Source organism: Lissotriton helveticus, chromosome 11 (genome assembly GCF_964261635.1).
Source record: "Lissotriton helveticus chromosome 11, aLisHel1.1, whole genome shotgun sequence".
Taxonomy (NCBI): Eukaryota; Metazoa; Chordata; class Amphibia; order Caudata; family Salamandridae; genus Lissotriton; species Lissotriton helveticus.
Window position 1 is genome coordinate 4,236,136 of NC_136072.1, and position 16,111 is coordinate 4,252,246.

Sequence of the window (16,111 nt, forward strand, 5' to 3'; positions counted from 1 at the left end):
ACTTCACACGTGCGAGTGGCCCCTCCAGGGGTGCGTCTCAGATGCCCTTCCTCTGACTCTTTCTTGCCTCTACACTCAGGGGCACTAACTTCACACGTGCGAGTGGCCCCTCCAGGGGTGCTTCTCAGATGCCCTTCCTCTGGCTCGGTCTCTTTCTTGCCTCTACACTCAGGGGCACTAACTTCACACGTGCGAGTGGCCCCTCCAGGGGTGCGTCTCAGATGCCCTTCCTCTGACTCTTTCTCTTTCTTGCCTCTACACTCAGGGGCACTAACTTCACACGTGCGAGTGGCCCCTCCAGGGGTGCGTCTCAGATGCCCTTCCTCTGGCTCGGTCTCTTTCTTGCCTCTACACTCAGGGGCACTAACTTCACACGTGCGAGTGGCCCCTCCAGGGGTGCGTCTCAGATGCCCTTCCTCTGGCTCGGTCTCTTTCTTGCCTCTACACTCAGGGGCACTAACTTCACACGTGCGAGTGGCCCCTCCAGGGGTGCTTCTCAGATGCCCTTCCTCTGGCTCGGTCTCTTTCTTGCCTCTACACTCAGGGGCACTAACTTCACACGTGCGAGTGGCCCCTCCAGGGGTGCGTCTCAGATGCCCTCCTGAAGTCTCTCTGTCTCTTTCTTGCCTCCACTGCCGAGGGCACTAATGTCACATTTGCAAGTGGAACCTCCAGGGGTGCTTCTCAAATGCCCTTCCTCTGGCTCGGTCTCTTTCTTGCCTCTACACTCAGGGGCACTAACTTCACACGTGCGAGTGGCCCCTCCAGGGGTGCTTCTCAGATGCCCTTCCTCTGGCTCGGTCTCTTTCTTGCCTCTACACTCAGGGGCACTAACTTCACACGTGCGAGTGGCCCCTCCAGGGGTGCGTCTCAGATGCCCTTCCTCTGACTCTTTCTCTTTCTTGCCTCTACACTCAGGGGCACTAACTTCACACGTGCGAGTGGCACCTCCAAGGGTGCTTCTGAGATGCCCTCCTGAAGTCTCTCTGTCTCTTTCTTGCCTCCACTGCCGAGGGCACTAATGTCACATGTGCAAGTGGAACCTCCAGGGGTGCTTCTCAAATGCCCTTCCTCTGGCTCGGTCTCTTTCTTGCCTCTACTGCCGGGGGCACTAACATCACACGTAAGTGGCACATCCAGGGGTGCTTCTCAGATGTCCTCCTGGACTCTTCTTTAGCTCTGTCTCTTTCTTGCCTCTACTGCCGGGGGCACTAACCTTACACGTGTGAGTGGCACCTCCAGGGGTGCTTCTCAGATGCCCTTCCTCTGACTCTTTCTCTTTCTTGCCTCTAATGCCGGGGGCACTAACTTCACACGTGCGAGTGGCCCCTCCAGGGGTGCTTCTCAGATGCCCTCCTGAAGTCCCTCTGTCTCTTTCTTGCCTCTACACCCGGGGGCACTAACCTCACATCTGTGAGTGGCGCCTCAAGGGGTGCTTCTCAGACGCCCCCCCTGGACTTCCTCTGGCACCATCTGCTGCCCATGGAGAAGGGTGGAATGGTCCTTGATCCAGTCTGGAACCCTGAGACTCTTCTAGAGTAATCTGCAGGGAGACCGAGTATCCACCAGAAAAATGGTAACTGAAGAATATAACATGATGTTTGCTTTTCAACCCCCAATGTTGGGGAAATCCTGGAATTGATAATTGAAGTGTTGTGTCAGAAACCACAACACACTCTCTCAGGCTGCTCCAGGTGAAGAGCAGCTGAAACATCCACTGGAGGCCATGAAAATGATGCAGGATGGAGGAGGGTCAGAGGATTTGCTGGTGAGAATTGATGGTCTTTTCACTGTAATTCTTCAACCTTCTCTTCTGTTTTCCCCACAGGTTCCTGTGGAAGGGATCACCATTTTGCACCAGTTTCCATTTTCCTCCGGGCTCCAGCGGATGTCGGTCATCACGCAGGTCATCGAAGGGGACGACCACGTGGCGTTCATGAAGGGCGCTCCTGAGATGGTGGCCAGTTTCTGCAGACAAGACACAGGTGTATTTACAAATCACAGTAAACTAATTGAAGCACTGGGTCTCAGCTAGAAGGAGATGGTTTTAAAGTTGTGTAAAACAAAAATGGACTGGTCCAAAGGAAATAATTAAATCTCCCAAGTAAGATTCATCGTGCAACAGCCCCACAAAGCGCGCCTTCTGAGCTCCCTTGGTCAGAGTTGGTTGGCCGTGACGTAGGAACGTAAAGGAGGGTGTCACTTAGGTTTGCTTTTCACCTGTGTTAGCAGAAACCAGGTACAGGTCTGGACTGCCCTCTCTCCTTAATAAGGTTAAACAGACACCGCCATCTCTCTTCCAAAAGTAAAAGTAAAAATACAATACTCTCTAAATCCAAACAAAAGTATAAAATAGAATCCTTTCTAAATACAAACAAAAGAATCAAATACAATCTTTTCTAAATCCAAACAAAACCATATTATCTTGGGGTTTAGAGGAGTCATAATCTCTTAAATTTTATTCTGGCTGCTTGTTTTAGATCTGTGTAAAATTCCTCTAAGTTGTAGGTATGTGGACCAGACTCTTCCAAGGTGGCCACCTCACAGCCAAAGAAAGAAAGAAAACAACATCAAAGACCTTGTGGGAATTCATGCCTCTTTTGTTTGCTTTTTCTAAAGTTCCTTTTTGGCTTAAAATTTAGAAAGGGTGTTTCCTCCCTGTTTTATGTATTCATTTATAAAGTTTAATATGGCACAAACATGACCCTAGCGCGTAACCGAGCGCTTTACAATGATCAAGGCGACATGTATAAAAATGCCAAACATCATCAGGGAGGGACATGGCAAGGGAGAGTCTCTAGAGAGAAGAACACAGGTCCCATGCGAACAAAAACATATAAAACAGAATAAGCGTACAGTCTGTGAGAAATAAGCATGCGTGCAAGCTAAGGGGTAAATCATGTCCTGGAGTAGAGTTCCTTCATTCTACGACGTAAATTTGTTTATCAGTATCCTTTTTACTTTTTTTTAAATGAAGCAGTTGAGTGGTCATTCTGATTTCCGGGGGAAGGGAGGTCCAGATTCTCGGGCCAGGCATGAGAAGGCTCAGTTATATATTTTCTTTTTACAAACTTGTGGTGGTTTCAGCAGTCGGGAACTAGTGCCTCAAGATGCTCTGAAGCCACCGGAAGTCTTTCGTTTTTGTGCAAGGTATCTCGGAGTGTTGAAGTGGAGGGCTTTATGGGTCATGCAGGCAATCTTCAGATGAATCCTTGCCTCGTATGGAAGCCACTTAAGAGATTTCAGGTCAGGAGTGATGTGATTGGTTCTTTTTGATCCTGTAATGAGTCTAGCAGCAGAGTTAAGAGAGGCCCTTAGTGGAACCAGCTTTGCTCTGAGTATGCTGCAAAGGGTGTCACTCTCATACTCCAACCTGGGAAGCCCTAGAGCTTGAACAGCAGACTCCAGGTCATCTGGGGGAAGGAAGGGTTTTATTTTTCTTCGGATGCTCATGTGAAAGTTTGTTCCGTTGGTGGCAGCGCTGATGTGCTCCTAACTGTTAAGATTCTTGTCCAGCGTTAGTCGCGGAGATCTCACGGACTCTATAATGTGTGATACGCAATACAGAGCTGCTAGTTGTATCCACTCTTCGATGTCAGGTGAGTGTTTGGGTGGGCAATTAAGAGGAATTCTGTTTTGAGAGCCTTTAGTTTGAGAGGGTTACCAGTCTGCTAGTTTTGTGGTTTCTGTAGAGTTGATTTTAGAGAACGTATATCTTCGGGGGAGAGATTTTTAAGTACAGTTGTGTTATCTACATACATGTGATAGTGGATGTTCGATAAACTCACCAATTTATTTAGAGGTTCCACGAATAAGTTAAAGAGAGTGGGTGAGAGCGAAACCCCTGAGGGACCCTTAACCTGACTCGTGTGGGGTTGGATTGGGACTTGTTGACCTTGATTCTTTGAGTCCTTTTCTGGAGTAAAGAGGCAAATCAGTTAAGAATGGTCCCCGAATGTTCTATCCTACATGTAGGTAGGTCTAGGAGGTTGTCAAGTTTGACCGTATCGAACGCTGACGAGAGGTCAAGGAGGATAAGAAGGTAGGATTCATTCTGATCCAACATTTTTAGTTTATCATCAACCATGTGTGTGAGCGCCGACTCAGTCCTGTGGCCATGGCGGAATCTGAATTGGAATTGATCAAAGAGACTGAATTCATCTGTGTGGTTGCATAGTTGAATGTGTTCACATTTCTCAAAGAGCTTGACCCGTGTCGGAAACGTAGATAGTGAGCAGAGGTCGTTTGGTTCTATTGGTTCGCTGTCGTTTTTTTAAAAATGGGGGGTACCCTGCCTAGTTTCATGGTAATCAGGGATCGATCCTGAAGCATTGGGGCATTGACTATTTTAGTCCAGACAGGGAGTAGGGACCTTTTGATCTCACTAAAGTCATTAGTTGGTATTTGAGGGCTTTAGGGTTGTCAGGATTTTGAAGAAGGCACTTCCATCAAAAGTTTTGAATATGCTCACGAAGTATTGTTTTTGGGGGTACGAGCTGTGCTACCTGTTGTCTCAGCAGTCATGGGAGTGGGGGTGCTACAATGAGGTGTGAGATAAAGGTGCTCTGTCGATGACCGCAAGTGACCGCAAGTAATGTTCGATCTTTCTTGTCTTTTCCATGAAGAAGGAGGCAGAATCCTTGCAATTTGGCTGAGGTTTAGGATCTGTGGGGTAAGTTTTGGGTTGCTTTTTGGATTGTACCTTGACCAGTCCAGACCAGTCCAAACAGCTGACAATGTCTAGCATTGTCCAGTTGGTTTCTAAAGAAATGTACTTTCAAGCTTCTAATATGTTTTTTGTAGACGATCCTCCATGATGTCAAGCGTTTGAAAGGTTTTTGCGCTACGGCGAGGAATGTGTAGCTGATGTAGGCAAAATTGGTGTTTTCCTTATTTGGAAAATGCTGTTCATAGTGGCGCTGCTATGGGTCTTTCCTAAAGGAGTTTTATGGGTCTTTCCTCTCGCCTACTCAGTAGACTGGTGGACGGCTGGCAGTAGACACTCACTCTGGGGACTTGGGCCAGTGGGGCTTTTATTACCAGAATAGTGAGGACTTCTGTGTTTTTACCTTGGCTAGGGAAAGCCCTGAGAGAGCACATTCCGAGAGGTATTAGTAATTCTTCTCTGAGGACTAGAACGACCACCTCACACCAGGTCATTGCGGGCAACTGTCTTCAGCCCTGAGATTACTACGACTCGGGCCAAGTCTCTTTACACAGTACAGTCAGATGAAGCAGGCTCCATTAAGATCTCTTTTCACAGTGAAGCGGGCCCATTAAGAGTCTGCTGGCTGTCCGAAGACCATGGGACCCATTCTTATTCGTGTAGCTTTGCATCCTGTAGGTGAGGGCTGCTCTTGCACTATGCAGGTTAAATGACCTGCCGCTGAGTTACAGATTCAATGCGCATGCCTGCGGCCTATACCAGAAGAAATATCATTTATTGACCAGCCCAACAAAAGTCAGAAGGGCTGCAATGCGGATCATAAATCCTCTTATTGACGGACAATGTTCTAATTTAAACAAGGTACCAAGATAATTATTGTGAAGTTTGAGGAGTGAGACTGACTCCTGCCATCATTCTCCCGCTGCCAGGGTAGCGGAGCAGCCGGGATATGGTGACCAGATGGCTCCATGTCACAGGGAGATCACTGTTCCATTCAAGGGCCTTGCTTTCACATATCCGTGTATTCTGGGAGTTGTCGTTTTGGTCCATCTTAATTGAGCCCATTGAACCAACACACCTGATAGCAATTATATGTAAAATTGGTGGAAATGTGGTTTTCCGTGACATGGAGCCATCTGGTCACCTTAAGCGGGGACCGTACCCACCATTATTCTCTCCTTCCTACATTAGCGGGGCATGGGGCATCTACCACCCATCATTCACCCTCCCCCCATTAATGGAGCAGCAGGAGTTATGCATGCCATTATTAGCCCTGGTAAGTTATGTTATGCAGATTGGTAGAGTGCACTATCACCTGGGTGTTGAGCAGATGGGGGTTAAGTGAACCTAGGGCCTAGAGGGACTACTTGACTTCAGCATCTTGCAGAATTCAAGACATGAGGAGGAGGCCCTGATGTGTACTGTCTGATGTGTAGTGGCAGTCGATCCATGGCTTTGGAGATGTAGGAGAAGGGTCAACCGCTGGATCTGGTTTTCCGAAAGTGCGGGATTTCTGCTAGTTAGAGTCCGAATGAGTGGAGTTGTCTGGAAGTTTTGCACATTACCAAAGCAGCAGGAGCTATACCAGCCATTCATTATGTGTCCTCTGCCACATTCATTTATGGATCAAACATGGCCTAGATCCTGATGAAATGCATTTGTACGCCATCGGATCCAAACTGCAGACTATGCCCACGTGCGCTAAGCTCAAGTGCCACCTTCTTGGTCTGATGGCTCAGTGGACAAATGCATCCACTGCACGGGCCTGTGTTAGACCTCATGGTCACCGGTTCAAATCCCGGCGGGTCCACTCAGCCTTTCATCCATCTGTGGTCAATAAAATATGTACCATGGAGTTGGTAACAATAAAAATCTGTTATTCAGCGCCAAGATACCTACCGGTGAATGTGCGCTTCACAAATACACGTTATGCTATGTTACGTTAGTTGCCCGAATTGCTTTGTATTGCAAGAGGTGCGCACCTGACCAGGTGGTTACCGGGAAGGGTGAGGAGTGGCAATGATCCCATCCTAACGTGACATCATAAACCAGCGATGAACTAACCACACTCGTGGTATCGGCACCTTGGAAGAGCATGGAAGTCTCACAGACACCACAACACACAACAGAGAGAGCTCGCAAACATCAGATGTGTTTACACAAAGTCCTCACACTGATAAACCTGCTAGCACCGCCACCACACCTGAACCGACTGGTCAACGTGCTGCAAGGTAACGATCCCAAGTTTGATCCAAGTCATCAACAGAAGATGGTAGCAATGCTTTGCAGATTGAAAAAAGACAGTCGCTTACCGGTAGTGTAGTATAATAAGGGGACACACAGCAGCAGCGGCAAAATAACCCTTAGGGCAGCAGGAAGGACCTCAAAGTTGTCTAAGAAAGCTTTTTTGTAGGAAGAAACTGTGGGTTTCCTGTTTAAGTGTGTAGAATATTAGTTTATATGGTGGTGGCCATCTTGGATGGGGCACACCAAAGGCTTCCCAAGGACTCCCTACTGTTCCAAGCCCTGGACAGATAGTCTCCTCATCCGACATGTGCCCTGAGCAGAAGTTGCAGGACACATATTTCTCTTCCTCTGTAGAGTATAGCAACCTTCCCCACTTCAAATAACAGCCCCATGTCCACTGCCCGCAGTGCTTGTCTTCGGTCGAAGGATTGGACCAGGCAGTGCAGTTTATTCCAACAGCACCGCTGGGCTGTGCTGGAGAGGGTCACTGAGACACACCTGGGCTGTGAGGGGACCTTGAGTGGGACACGTGTAGATATTGGCGTACCTACCACCCAGATCTGGTCCTCCTCCTTTTTAGGTTGCAGCCCACCAGACAGTGCAGGTGTCTGGTTTGCAGTGACATCTTGGGGACTTTCAGAAAGCTTCCCTGGGAATGTATTCCACCCATTGTTTACCATTGGCTCTGCGGTTTGTAACTCACATTTCCTTGCTTTCTATTTGCTGCCTTCCTTGCTTTCTATTTGCTGGCTTTGTGTTTTGAGCCATCCAGAAGGTCCTTGTCCATCCTCTGGAGCCTAGCCTACAAACTGCATTCTTCCGGGACTGCTGCTTTCTGTAAACAATTAACGATAATGGGGTAACCCTGTGTCCCTCAGAACCTGGGTATAAGTCATATGATCTACAATGAGTTCTGCCGAGTGATGCAAATACTTAGCAAACAGTTGAAAGCTCCGCAGTGTCATTAACATGCACTTAATAATCTGTTCATGGATATGAATCAAAACGCACCGTGTTTGCGGTGCGTTTTGGTGTGGAGGCTGAATATGGAGGCTGAATATCTTCAGTGGAAATGCTGCTCAGGGTCGGGGCTACACATAGTCCATAGCACAGCCTCAGGGATCGCCAAAAAGCATATGCTGCTGCAAAAGTACATGGTACACAGGGGTTCCGGTTGCAAGGTCCCCACGAGGGATACTGGTCTCCGGATTGCTGAGAGAGCAGATTGACCTCAGAGATGCCCGGGAACTCACCTCCTGTGTTGCAGAAATCTTCGGAGTCCTCAGGAGCTCGGGAGATGCAAACCTGTCAGATGCGTTAAGGTGCCTGCTGCTGCAGGGGAGTAACTCCTTTACTCCAAGGGAGATTCTTCTGTCATCCAGCGAAGTGTAGACCATTAAAGTACTTGGTTTCTGCTTGCAGAGTTTAGTCTCGGGTAAAATCCAAAGTCCTGTAGTCATGTTTCCCACTTTATACCCAGGGAAGGGTTGGACAAACTCTTGGGACCCACCTAGGGGAGGATCAGGACAGAGGGGTGGCTACACCCAAGTCCTTTGTCCAGTTTCACACCAGAGCTGAAGCAAATGGCTCCTGTAACCGATTTGAGTTGGACAATGCATGGGGAAACCAAATGTGCCCCCAGTGCAGACTTTCTGGCACTCTGAGTGCCCCCACCCAGACCCAATACAATAAAGCCTGTCTGGGAGGTGGTCACACCTCCCTGTGACAGGGAATCTATTGTCAAGCCTTCCCCTGTTCGAGCTTGGCTCAGCAGCAGGAGGGCAGGCTCGTGTCTGTGGCTGGCAGCGTCCATTTTGTGCTGCACAGGTCGAGAAAGCTGGTACCAGGTGTACCGGTGTTTCACATAAGGCCCTCTAGAATGTGGAATCATCCCTCCCACACCAGTTACTAAGCAGCCGTTTTAAAGTTAGCATTTACCGCGAGGTTATAATGCACTTAAATATATATGGTGGCTGCATCACAGACAACCCCGGAAAATAGGTTCCAAAAGGCTGCAAAGGGGCTCCGCTCATGCAGGGGCCCCCTCTTGCACAAAACCAGCACCCTGCCTTCAGGATTGATAAGGCCTGCCATAGAGGTTTATATGTGTAGTGATTTAGAATAGATATAGGAAACCTATATCTCAGTAAGGGGTGCATGCACCACCTTACACAGGCTGCAGTAGCAGACCTGTGGTGTCATTTTGAATGGTCTCTCAGGGGTGGCACAATACATACTTCAGCCCCTGGGAGGCCTCTGGGGTACCTAGGCCCTGGGTACGTCATGTACCATATACTAGGGACTGATAAGGGTGCCCCAGAATCCAATCTGTAGTGTGCTTAAAGTAATTTAGGAAGAAAGCAGATAAACTGGAGTCCTGATTAGCAGGATCCCAGTCAGACTAGTCAAAAACCAGCAGAACACCAGGAAGAAAAGTGGGGGTAACCATGCAGTCAGATTCCACCTTCCTACATAGATGGTGAGGGGAAGAGGGGAGTTGGAACAGAGTGAAAACGTGCGTTTTAGAGGTTCTTGTGGTCCCAGATGGAGGGGGTCATGTATGTTGGAAGTCCACTGTGGAAGAGCTGTTTGACAGCTAACCTTAGACCTTCGAACAGAACCACCCGCCCCCATACTCCTAAAATAACACATATTCAATACATTGGAGGAAAACCAAGCAATCAATCCTCTCCTGCAGGTGGGAGAGCAGAGGATGAAGGGTAACAAGACCTGCAGAGGAGGAGACAGACCCAGCACCAAACAATCAACCCTGAGCGAAGGGCTCAAGGGAAGAAAGAGAAAAGAAACTTAGAGAGGTGGGTATGGGAATGCAAGGGCCAGTGATGCACTGTAGTGATACTGAACAAGTGACCGCTGAATCTGTTTGTACTTCCAAACCCAAGTCAACACAAATAGTGGGAGTAACCTGGACTCGACCTCCATTCTGAAATACTTTAGTACTTCAGCCAATCACTGTGCTCCTGTGCTCTATCACCTCCAAGACCCCAACCTGGACTTTCCTGTCGCAACCTTTGTGTGTCGATGTGTGAATGTGGAAAGGGCCTGCATGGTTCCAGACATCTAACAAAGCCTAGACACCGTGACAGAAGAAATAGACACTGGTAAATGGAACAAGGACTCTGAGACACAGGCACCGGGAGACGATGAGGTGGTGACAGTGAGAAGACGGCAATGAGAGAGAGACTCAAAAACAAGGGGATGAGAACATGGACACCTGGAGCGAGGAACACCAACAGGAGGTCAGGGAGGTAGCGAGACAGTGAGAATACACACCCCTTATGAGGCTCTGGTCTGTGGGGACCACAGATCAATGCAGACATATCATCCTGATAGCTCATGATTCTACAAGACCACAGCAGTGGCACATGTGCCTTCTGCTAATGCCAGCGAAGGGCTGTATTTCAACATATAGTTATGGACAAGTGTGTGTTTCTATAGTGCGAATATGGAGAAATGGCAGTGGCGAGCTGGACATCATTGAAGTCCAGCATAAAGTCAACTAGTGAGAGAACAGGAAGCTGGCTGTGGACGGTCGATGCACCGTGATGTGGTCTCTTTCTAGAGCGGAGTCTTTACTAGATCGAAGCAGCGTTGGGAGGTCCTGATGGAGATGGGGATGTTTGAGATCCCGGGGTCATTGATGGGAAGCCTGAAGTCTGTTTTTCTTGTTACTCTGCAGTCTGATGCTGTCCTGGCTGCAGCCACCAGAGATGGTGAGCTTGTCTCCTAGACACGTGGGTGGGGGGCTGGTCGTGATGGTTTGTAAATAATGCAGCTGCTTTTGAAGATGGTGCGGACTGGCAAGGGAAGCCGATGGAGGTCCATGAAGATGGGAGGTGATTCGATGTACGCTTTGACCTTTGGATTATGACAAATATGAACAAAGAAGAGTCGTGTACAGCTCTTGATGTCAGCCTGCTGTATAATGCTGCTGCCTTCATTTCGCTTTATACGAGTCACCCACACTGATGTTCTTTGCTTCTTTCTCAACAGTGCCTGTCAACTTTTTGAGTGAACTCCAGCACTACACCATGCAAGGGTTCCGTGTGATCGGGCTGGCCTGTAAAACCCTGGAGACGCGGCATCACTCCCAACTAGCAAACCTGAAGAGGTACGGTTAAATTTGCCAATATTTGGATCATGTAACTTTCCCCTGTGTTGCCAACTCAGAATGGTGTTTGCACAATGTGTGAGACACTGGTGCCGTGTTTCCCCCGTGAGATTGAAGCAGTCTATCACTAATTATTCACTTTTTGGGCTCCATCAGTAAAGACTATCACCAGTGTTTGGACGGCATAGACCCTTGCATGGTGATGGACGTAAACTCCTGCCGTGACTTTCCCAACTTAATAATGTCTGAATCCCTGATGCTAATTTTTGTTGTCATGGGTGAACACAGATCATGCGTGTATGCCATGACAAAGGCCTGTCTCACGGAATGTGGTCTAGTTGGACCGGGAGGTTGCCCAAAGTGCTACCCTAATGATGGTGAAGGACTCCGCATTCACCAGGCGTTCACCAGCACAATCGCGGTGGTGGCAGCGTACCATGTAGTGGTCAGTAGTAGTGAACAGAACCGTTTACCCCCTGTCACTGGAGTGAGGCCGACAGGCTCACTCATGTAAAGTCCTGCTGTTGTGTGCTTAACTTATCCTTCGCCTACATTGGTTTGGTGTGTAGTGCTGCTCCGTGCAGGTGTGGTCTGGGTGTATGTTTGTCTGTGAATGATACAACCCAGGGATTAATCAGTGCTATGCCACACCCTTGTAGTATATGCATGTGCTGGGTGTATGAGTGCTTGTGAATGGTACAATACATGGGACATTCTAGGATCCATTTCGGGGACCCAGAACTGCCGGAGTAACATGAGGAGGTAGAGGAATCCCCCCTGACAGATCTGTGTATTGCTGCGTTCCTGTACGCCGGGTGTCACCCCCACTGGAGGAAGGGAGAGCCCGGCCCCTCAGGGCACTTCAAAGGGAGCTCTTTGATTCAGAGAGAGGTCGCATGGAAGGGGCCCGGGCACAGCTCTGAAGGAGAGGGGGCAATAAGACGATTATAAAATGTACGACTGGGGTTCTGGGCTAACCTTTTGATAGAGATATCGCTGTGGCTAGCACCCAGGTGTGAACCTCTTGTCAGTCCCATGGCTGTGTTGTGGGGCTCTCAGATGTGGAGTCGCTCCTGCTGCGGCAGACTGCTTTCAGGAGAAGGAGAGAACAGAGGAGTTTGCAAAGGCAAGCCCACCCCAACATAAACTTCAGACTCAGACTCTAAATCACATTTGGTGTCTCGAAAGGGACTATAAGAAGGGGGAGGTTGAATGTAAAAAATGGTCATCAGGTAAGCATCCAGCTGGGCTCTGCGGGGAGGAGAAGCTCTGCATGACGTCTGCCCGTGACCTGGACTGGGGGTCAAAGCCTGCTGGCCTCCCAGCTAGGTGAATTAATCATCCAGGGAATCCAACACCACCCGCCCTGGAGCACCAGCACAAGCCTGCTTGCCATGGCAAGTGTGCCTTGTGAGGAAGAGAAGTGCGTTGGAGGGAGCGAGGTACAGTGGGGAACCTGACCTGGCAAGTGGATCCCGGTAGCAAAGTCTGAGGAGATGGCTGCTGCATTAATCAGGATGTTGCCAGTGTGCAGCGAAGGTTTGTGACCCATGTATGCCAGAAGACGGCTACTAAGAATTGAGCTGTGAGTGTTGCTGCACTGAACAGGTTATGGACTGTGTACAGTGTCGGGTTGGTGAAGCCGTATGCCCGGGGGGGTGCTGCTGTGAAGGGTATTGCCATGCCAAGCTGGCTGTAGCCCATGTATGGCAGTAAATCGGTGACTCCGTATGCCAGGAGGAGCTGCCGTGCAGAATATTGCTGTGCCGAGTCGGCTGTAGCCCATGGTGTGCGGTTGTAATCTGGTGACTCCTTGTGCCATTTGAGGCCATTGTGAAGAGAATCACTGTGCCGATTGGGTCGGACTCAGTGTGCAGTGGAAATATGGTGACCTCATATGCCAAGCAGGATGTGTGACCTGATCGAAAACGTCATTGGAGGAGAGAAGCCACCGTGGTGATCCTAGCAGGCCTGAGCCATGACTGAGGACCAGTGCCAGGGCCATCACATCCCCTCCCACTGGGAAGAGGCGATGAACTTAACCAGATTTGAGGAGCATTGGGAACCTCCTCGGCCGCAGCAGGACCATGTGTGAAGAACTCGAGGACTGTCAAGCGTAGTCCCCCTGGGCCGCCCGTGTGAAAGACTTACCGCAGGCAGCCGCTGCAGCTCCAGCACCCATGGAGGGGCACGCTCAGTGACTCCGGTCACTCCGATCCTGCTGGTGTAGGATTGATTTTAGGCCAGTTGACCCCGGGGGAGCTTGCTTGCTAGATAGAGCTTTGGCACTGGAACACTTGACTGTTATACAGTGTGGGTCTCTTGAGACTCGGGCTGTTAGTGGAGCTTAACCTGAATGCCGCCTATAGTGAACGGGGAATAACCACTCTCACTAGCTTGAAGGGAGTGGGGCTCAGCTTTCCACCTATGAGACATAGAGCCCTGACCTCGGGGAACTGTGCGTATTGTTTGTGAATGTCGTATTTTACTTTGTAGTTGTAGATAAATACTTTTTAGCACAAAAGCAAGTATTTGACTGTACAATAATTTACTGCTCCTGCGTGTACTTTGAGTTGTGAGCATGGGTTTACTCCCCTGTGCCTCCCTGTCCCTGAGAAGCCTTGGACTGCTCGACCCGCACTACCACTGAGAGTCAAGTGCTTAAGGGATACTAGGCCCAGTTGCTCAGAACCCATAGTAGGTCGGGCCCTGGGATAGCAGGAGTAAAAGGCCCCATGGGGGGTCCAGTAACCTCTTCTTGCCCCGTGGTCCTCTGAATGGGGTTCAGACAACCAGAATCAGACTACTCCCTTATTCTAAAGACTTTCAACAACCAGTGAGGGGCAACATAGGCAGCCTGACGAGGGCAGCGGATAGAAAAATCTATCTGCCCTCGACTGAAGATGCTTGAATTCCATTGATACATTGATGTCCTACACATAAATTGGCTTTCTTACACAACCTGATGTGTGAACCAAATTTTATTGCACTCCCCATGAGGCATTCCTAAATTTGAGCCGCATATCCCTCGCAGAATTTGCGCCTGGGGGTCCGACAGCCCTCACTTTGCCTTAATCCTCCCACTCAGTCACCTACAACTGGGAGTGCAGCAGCCTCATCCCAGATAGCTACTCAGGGGCCAGCCTGGTCCACACCCTATGCCGTCAAAGAAGACGATGAGCAAGCAGACGGGTAAAGTCTCGGATTTGTTTCATTCCTTCAGACAAACGCCCGACACTGTGAGATGACGCAGGAGCCACTGCAATGGCGATCACAAAAGCGGATTTAGTGGCTATGTTTAAAGAATTCCAAAAAGGAACTTCGCAATGACTCTACTCTACTCTTCTCCACTTTCCTGCTTCTGACCTTTGCCCTCACCTGTCCTGGCCCTTTAGTCCCCCCGTTCTATCTGTGAATTTTTCCCTCCTCATTTGAGATCTAGCTATTTTGTCCGACGCCCGATGGAGCTGCCTGGTTTAGCTATAGGGGAGACAGGCGGGGGATTCACTCCCTGGACGTCACCTACCCAGTCGGGTTTTTGACAGACTTCCTTTCATCTCTCTTGTCGTCTCCGCTCGCTTCCTCCCTCTTTCTATTTCTCTCCTTCTCTCCTCTCTCAATGTAGTGAGACTGACCTATTCTGTCTGATGCCCAATGGAGCTATCTGGTTTAGCTATAGGGCAGATGGGCCATGGACTCCCTCCTTTGGTCGTCACCTACCCAGTTGGTCATTAGACAGACTTCCTTTCGTCTCTACTGTTTGTTCTCTTCCCCTATCTTCACTTTCTCACCTCCCTTACCCCCCACTACTTCCCCTCTACACTTCAATTATCTCGTCTTCTGCGCTCTTGCAATTGTTTTTCTAGCAACTGATGTCATTTGAAACTGATGTAATCTTGTAATTGTAATTTTTGTGGAACCTCATGTAAAGCGCGCTCTGATACCTCCGGGTCTAGCCAGCGCTATATAAAACTCTTGAATAAATAAATGAATAAATAGATAAATGGTGGGAGGGCATGTATGTTACTAAATCAAATTAAAAAGTCCAAAATTATTAACCCATGTTTCATTCACATGCCTGCCATGACTCGGGCACAAAATGAGGGATTGCAAAAGATTGTGATACATAAAAAACCATGAGTATTGAAAGTTTAAAGGAACTTGTTGGATTTCCTGGCAAGCAGTCCGAAACAAGACATGCTGGTGCTTAATAAAACACTAAAAGGATGTGAACTATATAACTCCCCAGCGGCCCTCATGCCGACTGTCTACATGGACTCAGCGAGGCTTCAGTGGACGGTGCACGTTGGCTTCACCTCTCTAGGATGTTTCTACTCAATGAGATTTATCATCTGTTTACCTCTTATGATTGTGGCTTTGGGTCTGAGTAGTTCTTCCTTGGCCTTTGCGTCTTCACCTTGGTGGACATAATAAAGGCTCTACTGATAGTTTTTCTTAGGACCCTTTGTAAATCACCTGCGTGGACCCAACCAGGAGTTTGTGTCCCATGTGGATCTCCGCTGCTTCGCATCTCATCTTCGAGATTGTTTCAGACCGCTCTCGGCCGGGCCAGCCTAACAATGGGTCTGTGGAGGAAGTTATTGTCGGCAGCTTCTGCATCTCATTCTCGGTGACCATCAGCTGGGGGGTCCTCTCAATGCGTATGTGGACTAAATAAATTCTGGTAGCTTCTGTACCTCATCAGGATAGCTCCACTGGTTAACTCTCGGCTGGGTGGACCTTTCAATGATTATGTTGGCTGAATGGATTTTGGCTGCCTCTGTATCCCCCAAGGGTGGCTGTTCTCGGTAACTCTCACCCAGGTGGTCCTCACAACATTCATGTGGACTGAATGAATTTCTGCTGCTTCTGTATCCCATAAGGGTGCTTGTCCTTGGTAACACTCAGCTTGGTGGACTGAGCAGTTTATTCTTTGGAAGATTCTCGGCTGCCTCAGTATTTCACAAGGGGGGCTCTACAGGATAGCTTTCACCTGGGCAGACTTATCCATGGAAGTGTAGACTGAGTCATTCTCTTGCCTCTGTGTGTCACTAGAGTGGCTCTTC

General features: G+C 49.0%; 1 protein-coding gene across 1 annotated transcript in view; it reads left to right on the plus strand.

Moving 5' to 3' along the window:
* Positions 1-16,111, plus strand: part of LOC144791841 (putative cation-transporting ATPase 13A4) — a 350,880-nt gene that overhangs the window by 239,653 nt on the left and 95,116 nt on the right. The window contains exons 16-17 of the mRNA XM_078666620.1: positions 1,829-1,985; positions 10,928-11,045. Of these exons, the coding sequence (XP_078522746.1) occupies positions 1,829-1,985; positions 10,928-11,045 (275 nt within the window). The remainder of the gene's footprint in view (positions 1-1,828; positions 1,986-10,927; positions 11,046-16,111) is intronic.